This window comes from Oppia nitens, unplaced genomic scaffold (genome assembly GCF_028296485.1).
Source record: "Oppia nitens isolate AA-2021 unplaced genomic scaffold, nextdenovo-longstitch-racon4-pilon3 scaffold45_pilon_pilon_pilon, whole genome shotgun sequence".
In the NCBI taxonomy this organism is placed as follows: domain Eukaryota; kingdom Metazoa; phylum Arthropoda; class Arachnida; order Sarcoptiformes; family Oppiidae; genus Oppia; species Oppia nitens.
The window spans coordinates 162,415-174,918 of NW_026533227.1; the positions used below are offsets into that span (position 1 = coordinate 162,415).

The 12,504-nt window shown below is 30.0% G+C and overlaps 1 protein-coding gene across 7 annotated transcripts; it reads right to left on the reverse strand.

Annotated features, from left to right (window-relative positions):
- Positions 1–4,458: 4,458 nt before the first annotated feature.
- LOC128959343 (phosphatidylinositol-binding clathrin assembly protein LAP-like) lies at positions 4,459–12,496 on the reverse strand. 7 transcript variants are annotated; one of them, XM_054305286.1, is made up of 10 exons: positions 11,632–12,496; positions 10,695–10,939; positions 10,000–10,255; positions 8,880–9,054; positions 8,241–8,303; positions 7,600–7,780; positions 7,230–7,514; positions 5,170–5,401; positions 4,769–5,063; positions 4,459–4,700 (listed from the first exon to the last, which is right to left on the reverse strand). In XM_054305286.1, exons 1-10 carry the CDS (start codon positions 12,096–12,098, stop codon positions 4,536–4,538), a joined length of 2,364 nt encoding a protein of 787 aa, XP_054161261.1. In that variant the 5' UTR covers positions 12,099–12,496; the 3' UTR covers positions 4,459–4,535. The 7 variants fall into 7 exon arrangements, with proteins under 7 accessions (XP_054161261.1, XP_054161262.1, XP_054161264.1 ...); XM_054305287.1 differs by having other exon boundaries at positions 4,769–5,045; positions 7,594–7,780; XM_054305289.1 differs by having other exon boundaries at positions 4,460–4,700; positions 7,648–7,780.
- Between the last annotated feature and the right edge of the window lie 8 nt (positions 12,497–12,504).

Consider the following 12,504-nt stretch of genomic DNA (forward strand, 5'->3'; position numbering starts at 1 on the left):
GGTATATATATATGGTATATATATATATGTATGTGTTGTTGATTTGCTGGTAGAGTACAGTATTTTTAAAAAGATATCAAACACACGGCTTTTTGGGGGTTTTGTTATCTGAATATTCTCCCAGTGCTTATGCGTGATGTACAGTACAGTATGCACAATGTACTACAGCACACACACATACATACACACACAAAAATAAAGCTACCAGTGCTGCTGCTGGTAGTGTAGAATATTCATCCGACCAATAAAAATAACTCGGTTCTGGTGCATGCCTTTTTTCAATACATAGACATACACATACATACACACATACACACATACACACACACACACACACACACACACACACACACACACACACATACATACAGTATATAACACTTGATGAGAGAGAGAGAGAGAGAGAGAGAGAGAGAGAGCACTGGTATCCAATAGATCACATTAAAAGTAAATTTATGATATATCACTACTACTACTACTACTACTACTACTACTTAAAAAACACATATACATTGAACAAACTGTATGTGTGTGTGTGTTTTTTTTGTTGGTGACGATTGACTTTAATGATAACAAAAAACTATCAAAAACTTTTTTTTAAATAATGTTAGACTTCAGTATTATATTGGATATCAATTATACTGTATATATATATCATATTTAAAAAATTGTCACTTATTCAGGGACGTCGTGTAATATATATATGACTGGTCTCTCACTTATTAATAATATCTAACACTACCTTACCTTTCGGCTCATCACATGCCAGCCTAAGAGACGCCAAATAACTTTAATAATAATAATAATACTGTAATTAATAGATTATTTAATAGATTTTTTTAATATTACATAAATATTATTTTAATAACATTATATATATATATATATATCAATGTCTATCATATATACAATATGTATATATAAAATAAATGATGACAATATTGATACAGTATTTTTTCGTAATAGTAATATATTGTTAATACTGTACTAATAATTAATGAAACTATTTTGTAAATTCAATGATTGTGTTGAATCATATAATTACAAGTATTTTTTTTATTATACTACTACTAATAATAATAATAATAATAATAATAATAATAATATWATTATTATTATTATTATTATTATGACATTAATATTTTAATCAACATCAAAAAAAATAAACTATTTTATATACAGTATTTATTTATTAGTTATTAACATTTGAACATTGAATATTTGCCAATAATTCCCCCCCCCCCAAATAATTTATTTATCAACACGTGGACCAAATAGTATAGTTTTTTTTTTAATATTATTAGTATTATTATTATTAAATATATTTATTTAAGTAATTAATTTTTAATTCAAACAAAATAAAATTGTCAAGTACATGTAGAAAAAAAACATTGTAAACTAGTTTTTATTTATAATATATATATATATAGTAAAAGTTTAATTATTACAAAAATAATAATTATTATTATTATTATATTTTATAGTAAATATTTATTCATTAACAAATATTTTAATAATTAATTAATAATAATAATAATAAAATTAGTCAAATATATTATTATTAATTTTATTTCAAAACCATTTATGATGTCAGTTATGATGACGTTTTGAACTCATATTTATTTATTTTTTCAATGATAAAGAAAAAATTTATTTAAGTTATTAATTAAATCTATTATTTTTGTCAAAATATAAAATAAAAATATAATAAAATTATCTAGTTACTATGAGTTTATGGAAATATATATATATACAGTAATTTTTATAAACAATTTCATCATTAATACAGTATTAATACAGTATAATAATAATAATAATGGTCAACAAAATAATAATTATTATTATTATCACCAAAAATATTTATTAGTAAAATTATTTTTATATCAAAACTTTTCAAAAATTTTATCATTCATTCAAGTTATCATAAGACCCATGAATGAGGACAACAACAACAAAATAAATAAAATTTTTTGGTTTTATTTGATTGATTTTTTCAATAATAACAAGAAAAACAAATTATTATTTAACTTATAAATTAAAATAAAACTTAAATAAAAATAATAATGTTTATAATACATGCAATATTATATAATATATATATACTGTATTATAGAGTATATTAATATAATAAACTATTCAAACATTAATAATAATTAGTTTTTAATGAAACATTAATTTTAGTTTTTTTTATAACGAAAATAATTGTCAAAAAAATTATTTTTTTGTTTCTATTTTTAATATTAATTATAACAGATATATAAGGATAATAATAATAATATACTGTATCTAATTTAAATACAAATTATTTTTGCGTTAAACAATAAAAAAAATTAATATAATTTATTTTTTTTATTTCTATTTAAATGTCATTTATTTTGTTGTAATTATTTTTATTATTTAGTGTGTATTTATATATTTGCTTTTAACCAAAATTAAATGTACAGGTATAATTTTTAATATCTACAATAATTTATAATATTTAATGTATTATACAGTATATTGTTTTGCACGCTCATCATTATCAATAAAATATACTATAAATTATAATTAAAATAATCAATTTAAAACAATTTCAATAATAATATTTATTTATTTTTAAAAATTTAATTTAACGATTGATTTTGATGTTAATTCAAAAAAAAATTTATTATCAATATTTCATTTTACTTTATATTTTATTCATATATATATAATAGATATATATATATATATAACTATTCATTCCTAATATATTCCTTATATATATATATAATTTTTTTAATTAAATTTATAATTATTATTAATATCAATATACATAACACATGTACATTATACATAAATTATATTGTATTATTATTTTGTTTGTTTGTTTGTTATAATAATCGACAATTAATTAATACAATTATATAATAATAATAATAATAATGTTTTACGTTTTTTTTCAAATAATTATATTTAAATTATGCATTTATTTATGTATTTATTTAATTAATTATAAATGTTTTTTTTTCAAATTGTTTACGACATGTTTGTGTGTGGAATGTATTTAATTATTATTTAATTTGTTTGTTTTAAAATTTTATTTTATTTTCATTTATTAATTATTATAATAATATTTTCTATCAATATTTATTTATATATCATTTTTTTAAATGTCTCTCTCTTTCTCTCTCTCTATCATAGAATAAAATTTTTATTTATTTTTTAATTATTATTATTATATATATATGTATTTTATAACGGAATAGTAGTTTATTTATGTGTTTGTGTGATAAACATATATTTTTTTTAATTATTTATTTATATTAATTTTAATATTATATTTTTTATAATAATAATAATGTATTTAATAACAAATTAATTTTCTTTATGATCCATATCTTTATCTCTCTCTATCTCTAGTTTTTTTTAAACAAAATAATTTCAATGTTTTTTTATTATTTATTTTTAAAGGATAGCCCTATATAATGATTGATATATTATTTTGTTGTTTATGTTTTTTTATAGATATATATATAAACATTATTGGATTCAAATAATAATACTAATTATAATATTTTTTTAAGGCAATAAAATACATGATAATAATAATAATAACAGAAACATTTTGGTTTTTTATAACAAAATTAATTAATTAATTAGACCACAGATTTTGATAGTAATAATAATGTTAATAATAATTAATAATTCAATGATAATAATAATAATAATAAAAACGTCAACAAAGAGAGTAAATTTGTGTAAAACAATTGGAGACCAAAAAAAATAATAATAATAAATATATTTAACAAAATTGTTCAAAAAAAAAATCTTTTTTTCTCTCTAAAAAATATAGAAATTTTATAATAATAAATATATTTATATATATATATATAAATATAACACTAGATTTAAATTTGGCGTAAATATTACATAATAATAATTATTATTATTACTATAATAACATAACTCTTCAATTAGTTTAATTAACAAAAAATGAAATAATTGTTTGAAATTCATAGAAAAATTTTAAAAATTATAAAAAAAACAATTTATCTAACACTGTGTGTGTGTGTGTGTGTGTTTGTGCACTGATATGCAAACATTTCAATACAGGGTAAGGTAGACACACAGGTAGGCCATCCCTTTTTTTACATACAAATAATAATTTCAATTGTTTTGTCGTTATAAATAAAATCATATCCACAACAAAAAAATTAATAATACATTATATTAACCGATATTTTTTTTATATATACCACACACACACACAATAATATACACAACAAAAATAATTATTATGTAATATACTGTATATAAATATATTTTTTCACAAATAAAAAGTCTTACAATTAATAATAATAATAATAAAAACAATTTGATATCTCTCGAGTGGTTGTGTGTTATATTAGCTAATAATTAATTATTTAGTTATATATATATATATATATAAATATAGAGAATTGAAATAAAAATACTAATAATAATTTAGATTTAGATTTAAATTATTTTGTTTAACAAATTTTTTTAAATTAAAAAAAACGACAATATCTAATAATAATAATAATAATAAGAGCCTAGAGTGCACCAAATGGATCCGATGATTGTGTATTGGCTGTAAATCCCGGATTGACTGGCCGTTGGGCTGAACTATTGGCAGCCGACGGCAATACTTGTACAGCGCCGGGCATTGCAGAGCCTACTACTGGCTGAGCCATACCGGTAACCATTGCGGGCCTCATCTGAAAGTTRTATAAAAAATTTCAACTATAATGACCATAAAGTCAAAGGGTAAAGTCAGGAAACTTACGGGAACTCCGTACGCCATAGAATTGGGCGCTACAGCAGCAGTAGCCATCATCGGCTGCATACTGGCCGGCCATTGGCCGCCGCCGCCGCCTACGTTCGACTGCATCATACCGGGCTGTCCGACCATCATTGGCTGCTGGCCGCCGGCGCCRACATTCCAGACCATTGGCTGCTGCTGCTGTTGTTGGGCGCCGGGATTCCATGCCATACCAGGCTGTTGGCCGCCAACTCCCGGCTGTTGTTGTACGGGTGCTCCCGTTTTAACTGTATTTTTAGGACTGGAAAATTGACCAAATCTTCAATAGAAAAGTATGATATGGTTTAAGGCATTCAAATTTAATAAAACTAAAATCAAAACTGTTTTGGGTAATATAAAAATTATTAATTTTTTTTTTGACAAACTTTTTGAACGATCCATTGGTTCCCTTAATGTCCAAATTGGAGGCCAACGATGCCAGACTCGAGTCCAGGTCACCCTTGAATAGCGATTGATTGGCGGCCGCAGCGGCGGCAACACTGGCCGCTTGCGATTGTTGTTGTTGTTGCGATGCTGTGTACTGTTGGCTGGCGAGGACCGCACCGTTTTTGTTGGCCATTGACTGCGGTTGTAATACATCGCCGAACGCATCGAAACCTAATTAAATAATTATATATAAAAAACAAATGAAACATTCGTTAACTATATATATACAGTATATTAAACCAAACATTTTGTTATTTGGTTTTTAATTGCGATTAATATTTAAGTAGTTAGTAGTAGTAGTGGTTAAGCGATTGAATAATAAAAATTGAAAACCAAAAAAAAATGTGAAAAATAAATAATAATATCAACAATATGTGTGCAACAAATCAATCAATGAATCAATCAGTCAGTCAAATGAATRGTATAAAAAAMWCAACAAAAAAAAACAAATCAACAAAAAAATATTTATATAATATGTGGAAACCCTCAGTGATGGACAACAAACAAAAAATGAATGTATGAATGAATGACCTGTAACGGCACCGGAAGCTATTGCAGCTCCCGGAGGTACCATTCCCGGCATCATTACATAGCCTGCCGGCGGAACAGTTCCCGGCGGAAAATACATTACACCACCTCCAGCAGCAGCACCACCACCGGGTGGTATAGCATTAGCAGCTATAGCCTGTTGCTGGCCAACCGGTTTCGGCGGTTTGCTCATTGTCGAGCGCATCGCAAAGTCCAGATCTTCGAAAGCCGACGGCTTTTTGGCCGGTTTGGTGGCCGCCGCCGCAGCAGCAGCCGGCATCTGTGATGACATAGCTAGTTGTTGCTGATATATCAGCTGCTGCTGAATGAGCCATTGTTGTTGTTGTTGTTGTTGTTGATTGGCATCAAATCCAGTAAATTGCATGGCGGCGGCCGTGGCACCCATAGCGGCGGTCATATCGTTACCAAAATCCGATTGGTCACTGAATAGATTTTCATTGCTCGAAGCCGCCGGAGGTGGTGGTCTAGTGGGAGGATGGGCTGCATCGTGTGGTGGCGGCGGTCTTGCGGGCGACGCTTTGTGAGTCGTATCGAAACTACTACTACTACTGTTGTCGCCAAATGCGGCCACAAAAGCGTTCGAAGCTTCAAACGATTGGCCACTAAACGGACTGCTCTCGCCGGAAGGCGGCGGCGCCGATATGGCCGCTGACGGCGGCAACGGACTGGTGCCGCGCGATGCGTTCTCTTCGATGCCGCTGTCGTCGCCGAAACCAGTGTCGGGCGGAACCGGCAGTATTGGTGTCGTACCGGCGCCACGTATTTCGTGTGTAGGCGACGGTGACGATGATTTCGAGTCGTCGGCCGCTGCTGTTCCGGGCACTGGCAGCTTACTGGTTGCTGATTGATGCCGATTGATTGGTCATACAATTTAGTGTAGTAGGATAGAGTGGTTTTCACATAGTGGAGTTCAGGGGACAGGGAGTAKGGGTTAGTTAGATATTGAAGGGRTGGAAAAAGTAATTAAATGAGTTAAAGTGTAATTTTAAATATAGTGTTACAAATATATGTAGGACAAACATCAATTAATTTAGTATGACACTTACCCTCATCTATACACACCCACACACACGTGGTGTTCCCCAGTTAAAGGAAAGCATGAATAGTGGAAACAGAGAGATAGATAGATAGATAAAAAAATAGATAATAATAGATAAAAGAGTTATTTGGTTAGTTCAGAGTCAATCAGCGGACTGTATGGACAACAACAACAACAACAATACTGAGGGTTTCCCTTAAAAAAAATATATACATATTTTTTGGTCCAATCATTCAATGAAAATCAATTATATATTAAAAAAAAACAAATCAATTTGTGGTCAAAAAAAACAAAACAAAATTTATCATCAAATTAGTGATAATAACAACAACAACAATAATACCAATTTGTTTACTGATAAATAAAAGATGATTAACAACATGAATCGGGTAAKGAAATAGCTGGACATACCTGCGTGCGATGTTGTATTTGATTTGCCAAAAGCGGCCGCAAAACCGTCCTCCGAGGCAAACATATTGCTACCGTTGGTCGTCGGGGCCGTAGTTACCGTAGGTATCGGTCCGAACGGTGTCTGCTGTTGCTGCTGCTGATGCATCATTGGAACCATTGTCGGGCCGCCGCCGCCGCCGCCGGTCATGAAAGACATTTGTTGATGATGTGGTGCAGCGTTCAGTATATCGGCAAACGGATTGGCCGACGCTCCCGATAGTCCTAACAGGTCATCGCTGGCTTTGCCTGAATTGTTTAGGTTATGGAAACCATTTTTTAGTATTAATATTACCAAAACTATTGTTATTATTATTAAAACTATTACTACTACTAATAAACGAGTTTTGGGTGTCATTCAAAAAATCTAATAAGTGCTGACTTTTGGCCGCCGCCGACGCCCCCGTCGTCATCGGGTCATTACTGGTCGGCGATGTTTCAGYTGTCGGTGACATCGATAGAAATGGATTGTAGGTTCCTTTGGATCCGCTATCCTTTTCTTGTAGATGTTTCTCCTGTTTTTCGTTTTTTTTGGTTAAATTGATTTTTTTGAAAACAACAAATATATAAAAAAAAGATAAAATTAAATCCACAAACAAAACATTTTTTTTAAGTCACAAAAATTATCAATTAGTTAGTACACACACAGAGATAGAGAGAGAGAGAGCATAGCGTTTTGATTATAGACAGATAATAATAATAATAATWATTAGACATTTATTTAGCCAAACATTTATTGTTTAGGATAGGAAAGGGATGCAACAAAAAAAAATCAAGTTGTTTAGTGGTTATTATTGTTTTAGTTTTTTTTTAGGAAAATAATTATATATATAAAACAACATTTTCAATAACATAATATGCAATTAATTAATTAATAGGTTAATCAGTGGAAGGAAGTCATACATTAAACATAGAGAGAGAGAGGATATGGTTAGTATTATACTACTATAGCACAGTACTACTACTACTACTAACCACTTCCAGCCAATTATCTTGTGTCCAAACAAAAGGTGCGTCAATTTCATGGCAACTAGTGATCTACCGGTACAGACACACAYACACACACATATATTGACACACACACAYACACAGGCATGTATGGCGGTGGTGGTGGTGGTGGTGGTGGGGATGAAAAAAGGGATAGACGATAGAGAGTGTCAATCATAACAATGAAAAAAAACATGCAATAAATATCAATATAAAAACCAATAGATTAATAATAATGTAAACATAAGCAAATGAGTAAATTAAAAATAAAATAAAATAATAATAAAAAACAAACATATAATATACATAACCGTCAGCTATTAACATATACGGTAATAACAATAACATGCATATCAATAGTGATGCGTGCATTGAGATTATTATTATTTTTTTAAAAAAGCATTACTAACAAACAGGTGCACAAACACTTCAACATACAGTATACATATCTACCGGGTATTACCGGTAATGATTTGTTGTTGTTGTTGTATATACACTATACTACTGTATAATCAAAATTATGATTTTAAACAACAAYAACAACAACAAAACAAATATATATATCAAATATAATGATAATAAATTAAGTGATAATAATTGCAATCACTTTTGCAATTGTGTCCATACTTTGAGTTTATTAAGCATACGTTCCTCTTCTTCGAGCGCCTTCTTCAATGAATTCTCATCTTTGGGTCCACTGTTGTTGAACGAGTCAACCCCTCCCGCAGCCGAGGAGGCCATCGGCTGCTGCTGTACTACCGATCCATTTGTGGCCGCCGATGACGTTACCGATGATGATGTGCTGTTTCACAAGAGTATCACACAAAAAAAATTACGAAAAAAAACAATTAATATTTTTTAATTATAAAAATTTTTTGTTGTTATCATTTTATACAATCGTATATTATATATATAATAGTTTTCAATAATAATAGGTTAAACATGTTTTTTATATATGATATGATATATCTGGGTAATTGTGTCATTAATTTTGTATTTATTTATTTTTTATTTGTTTGATTGTTTGTTTCAATCTCTCTCTCTCTCCAAACAAATGTCATTATTAATTAATCAGTGAAAAAAACAATTATCAAATAAAAAAAATATTTTCTAATCAATATTAAATAACATATGCCTTTATGTTACCCCTATATCCCCTCCAAAATTCAATCCCTCCCCCCATATACTGACATCACTAGCACTGGGATATAACACATTAACTCTCTCTCTCTCTCTCTCTCTCTCTCTCTCTAAATGATAAACATAGCGATAGTTTATATAACAAAAATCTATGTATAAAAAATAATTATTATATAAATAAATGAATCACACCTTCAAACAAACAAAATATAACACATATATTATATAACACACACACATTCACTAACTAACAAGTTATCAGTAAATTATTATTATTATTATTAAAACAAAAATGTCATAAATATTTCAACAACAAAAAAACACACATTGAATCAAATATTTTTATATAATATATATATATATTTTATAAAAATTTCGACATAAAACATGTGTTAATCAACAACATTGAGAAATATATAGAGAGAAAAAAAAACCAAATATTAAATACTTCAACAAAAATAAAACTTAATAATTAATAATTATATTAAAAAAAATTGACGGAAAAAAATTGTCGAAATAAAATACAATATAAAAAACAACTAATTTCGACACACATATCATATATATATATATATAAATGTCATCAATATATATAAAAAACACTAACTTTGTTGTTGATGATGACTGTCCTCCTCCGCCTCCACCGGCGCCTCCTTTTTTGCCCTCCAATTGTGCTAAATGTTGTTCCAGTGCGTCCAACAGGGAACTGGGAGCCTTAGTGAGATCGGGTATCTCTCCCTTATCGATACCGACATTTTCGGCTACACGCAAAAATTCCGATACCTTATCCATACGTATCAGAAACTTTTTATATATGTCCAGTGCCTCCCGGGCCTGCTTTTTATTCATATCAAAATATTTTTCTAAGTGATAGATAGAGAAAAAAATAATATTAAAAAAAATCAATTAATATTTTTTTTTGCTGTCATATAAATTCAATCAATAATAACAATTGATATTTTTTTRTTGATAAGGATATATGAGTACAATAAAACAAAAAATAAATAAATAAAAATAAAATAACAATTAATTTTGTTGTTATTGTTGGAAATATAAGACATTGGATGGATTAGTTAGGTTATGTGATAGGTTAGTAACAGTTAGTGAGTGAGTGAGTGGGTGAGTAAAAAAAGAGAGAGAGAGAGAGAGAGAGAGAGAGAGAGAGAGAGAGATAGGCTAATGGTATCAAATATATAACACATAATAAACAGCACGTAATTATGAGGGGTGTCGGGGAATAGAGAGAGAGGGATGTAGGGAATGGTAGATATATATATATATAWAAAAAAAGATATAACTAACCCAAACAATTAATAATGCCGTCATTATAGCAGGCAAACAATCGGATCAGATCTCTGAACAATAACATAAAGGCAGCATTGATAACACCGTTGGTCAGATCGTTGGCCGAACAGTCAAACTCCAGTAGGGAATCCACTTGCGATTGTAGTGTCGGTATTGTTTTGATCAGCTTATCGGTGCTCATCGATCTMAGSGAWCCGTCCTCTTTGCTAAAACATGACACATAGGAACCACCATTACTTATACTAATTATCGGTATACATGTATGATATTCAACAAATTTTTAAGGTAATTAAAAAATTAAAAATAAATAAAATAATTGTCATTCAAATTTATAAAAAAAWAATAAATAATTRATTTCAATTGAAACATTTAGTTTTTTTKGGGGGGGACGGGGAGGGGAGAAAATATTTAGGTAGACGGATAACCTGGAAGATTATACAATACAATCAATAGTTGTCTTTTWWWAAAAAAATAAAACACTGTAATTATATAAGACATATTTTACCGTAAAATGACAATTAAAACTAATATACTGTACAGTACATACCGGTAATGGTTACAAACATATATATATATATACATACAAAAAAAAGATAATTAATGGTCAACACACACACACACACACACACACACACACACACACACACACACACACACACAGACACACACATTGATATCAATAGTTAACACACACACACACACACACACACACACACACACACACACACACACACACACACACACACACACACACACACAGACACACACATTGATATCAATGGTTAACACATACACACACACACACACACAAAGACATCAGTGGTTAACACATACATACAGACAGATATAATCATCAAAAAAAACATAATTAGAGGAACAGTTAGACACAAAATCAAAAATTATCGGTAATTATTAATAATTATTATTTTTATACCCTCTCTTAATTTTGGTGAAATCAAACGCAACCGTACGATAGGACATGGCTTTTTCGTTCAGATATTTGGCGTATCGACGGATGAATGTCGACATTTCGTARCCTTTGACCGCAGTTTTGTCCAAAAAGTTGGACAACTGAAACGTACAGTTACTGGAGGCCAGATATTGGGTGAATCGTTCGTTACCGTAACACATCAAATGATGGACAGTTACCAGCGCTTTGTAGACGACTACCCACGAGGAATGATTGGTCCGTTCGATCAATAGGTTGGCCAACTGCGGTATCGAGACGTTCGGCTCGTGCGTACATTGCAACAGATAGTCCAAGTGTTTCTTCTTCGGGCCGCTAACTTCTTCGGTAGTCGCCTTGCATACGACACGGGCCAGKCCTTGGCCGGCCAGTGCATAGCGGGCAGCGTTCAGCCGATCGTTCAATGTTTGTCCAGAGTGTCCGGCCATTGCCATGATTGCGATGATGACGTCCGATGCCGGGAAACGGTAGGTATTTTCTAAAGTGATCCAACAAATGGTTTTTTGATCCAAACAATTGGGTATCACTTCAGGTGGTCACCACTTCCTCCTCCTCCTCCTACTCCTCAACAGCTGACCCAACAAATGGTATGTATTTAATGATGTGTTGATTTGAATCAATGTATTTGGAGGACAGGTATGTCTATATAGATACGCGTCAATTGGTTGGTCAGTTGGTCGACACACACACACAAACTCACCGTCGGTATCACCGAAACACTTACACCACACAAGTTGTTGGTGTTGTTGTTGTCGTTGTTGATGATGAAGATAATGATGTGAAGAACTTATGGTAATGTTGTAGTCCTCCTCATCCGACACATCAGTAATAAAATAATAA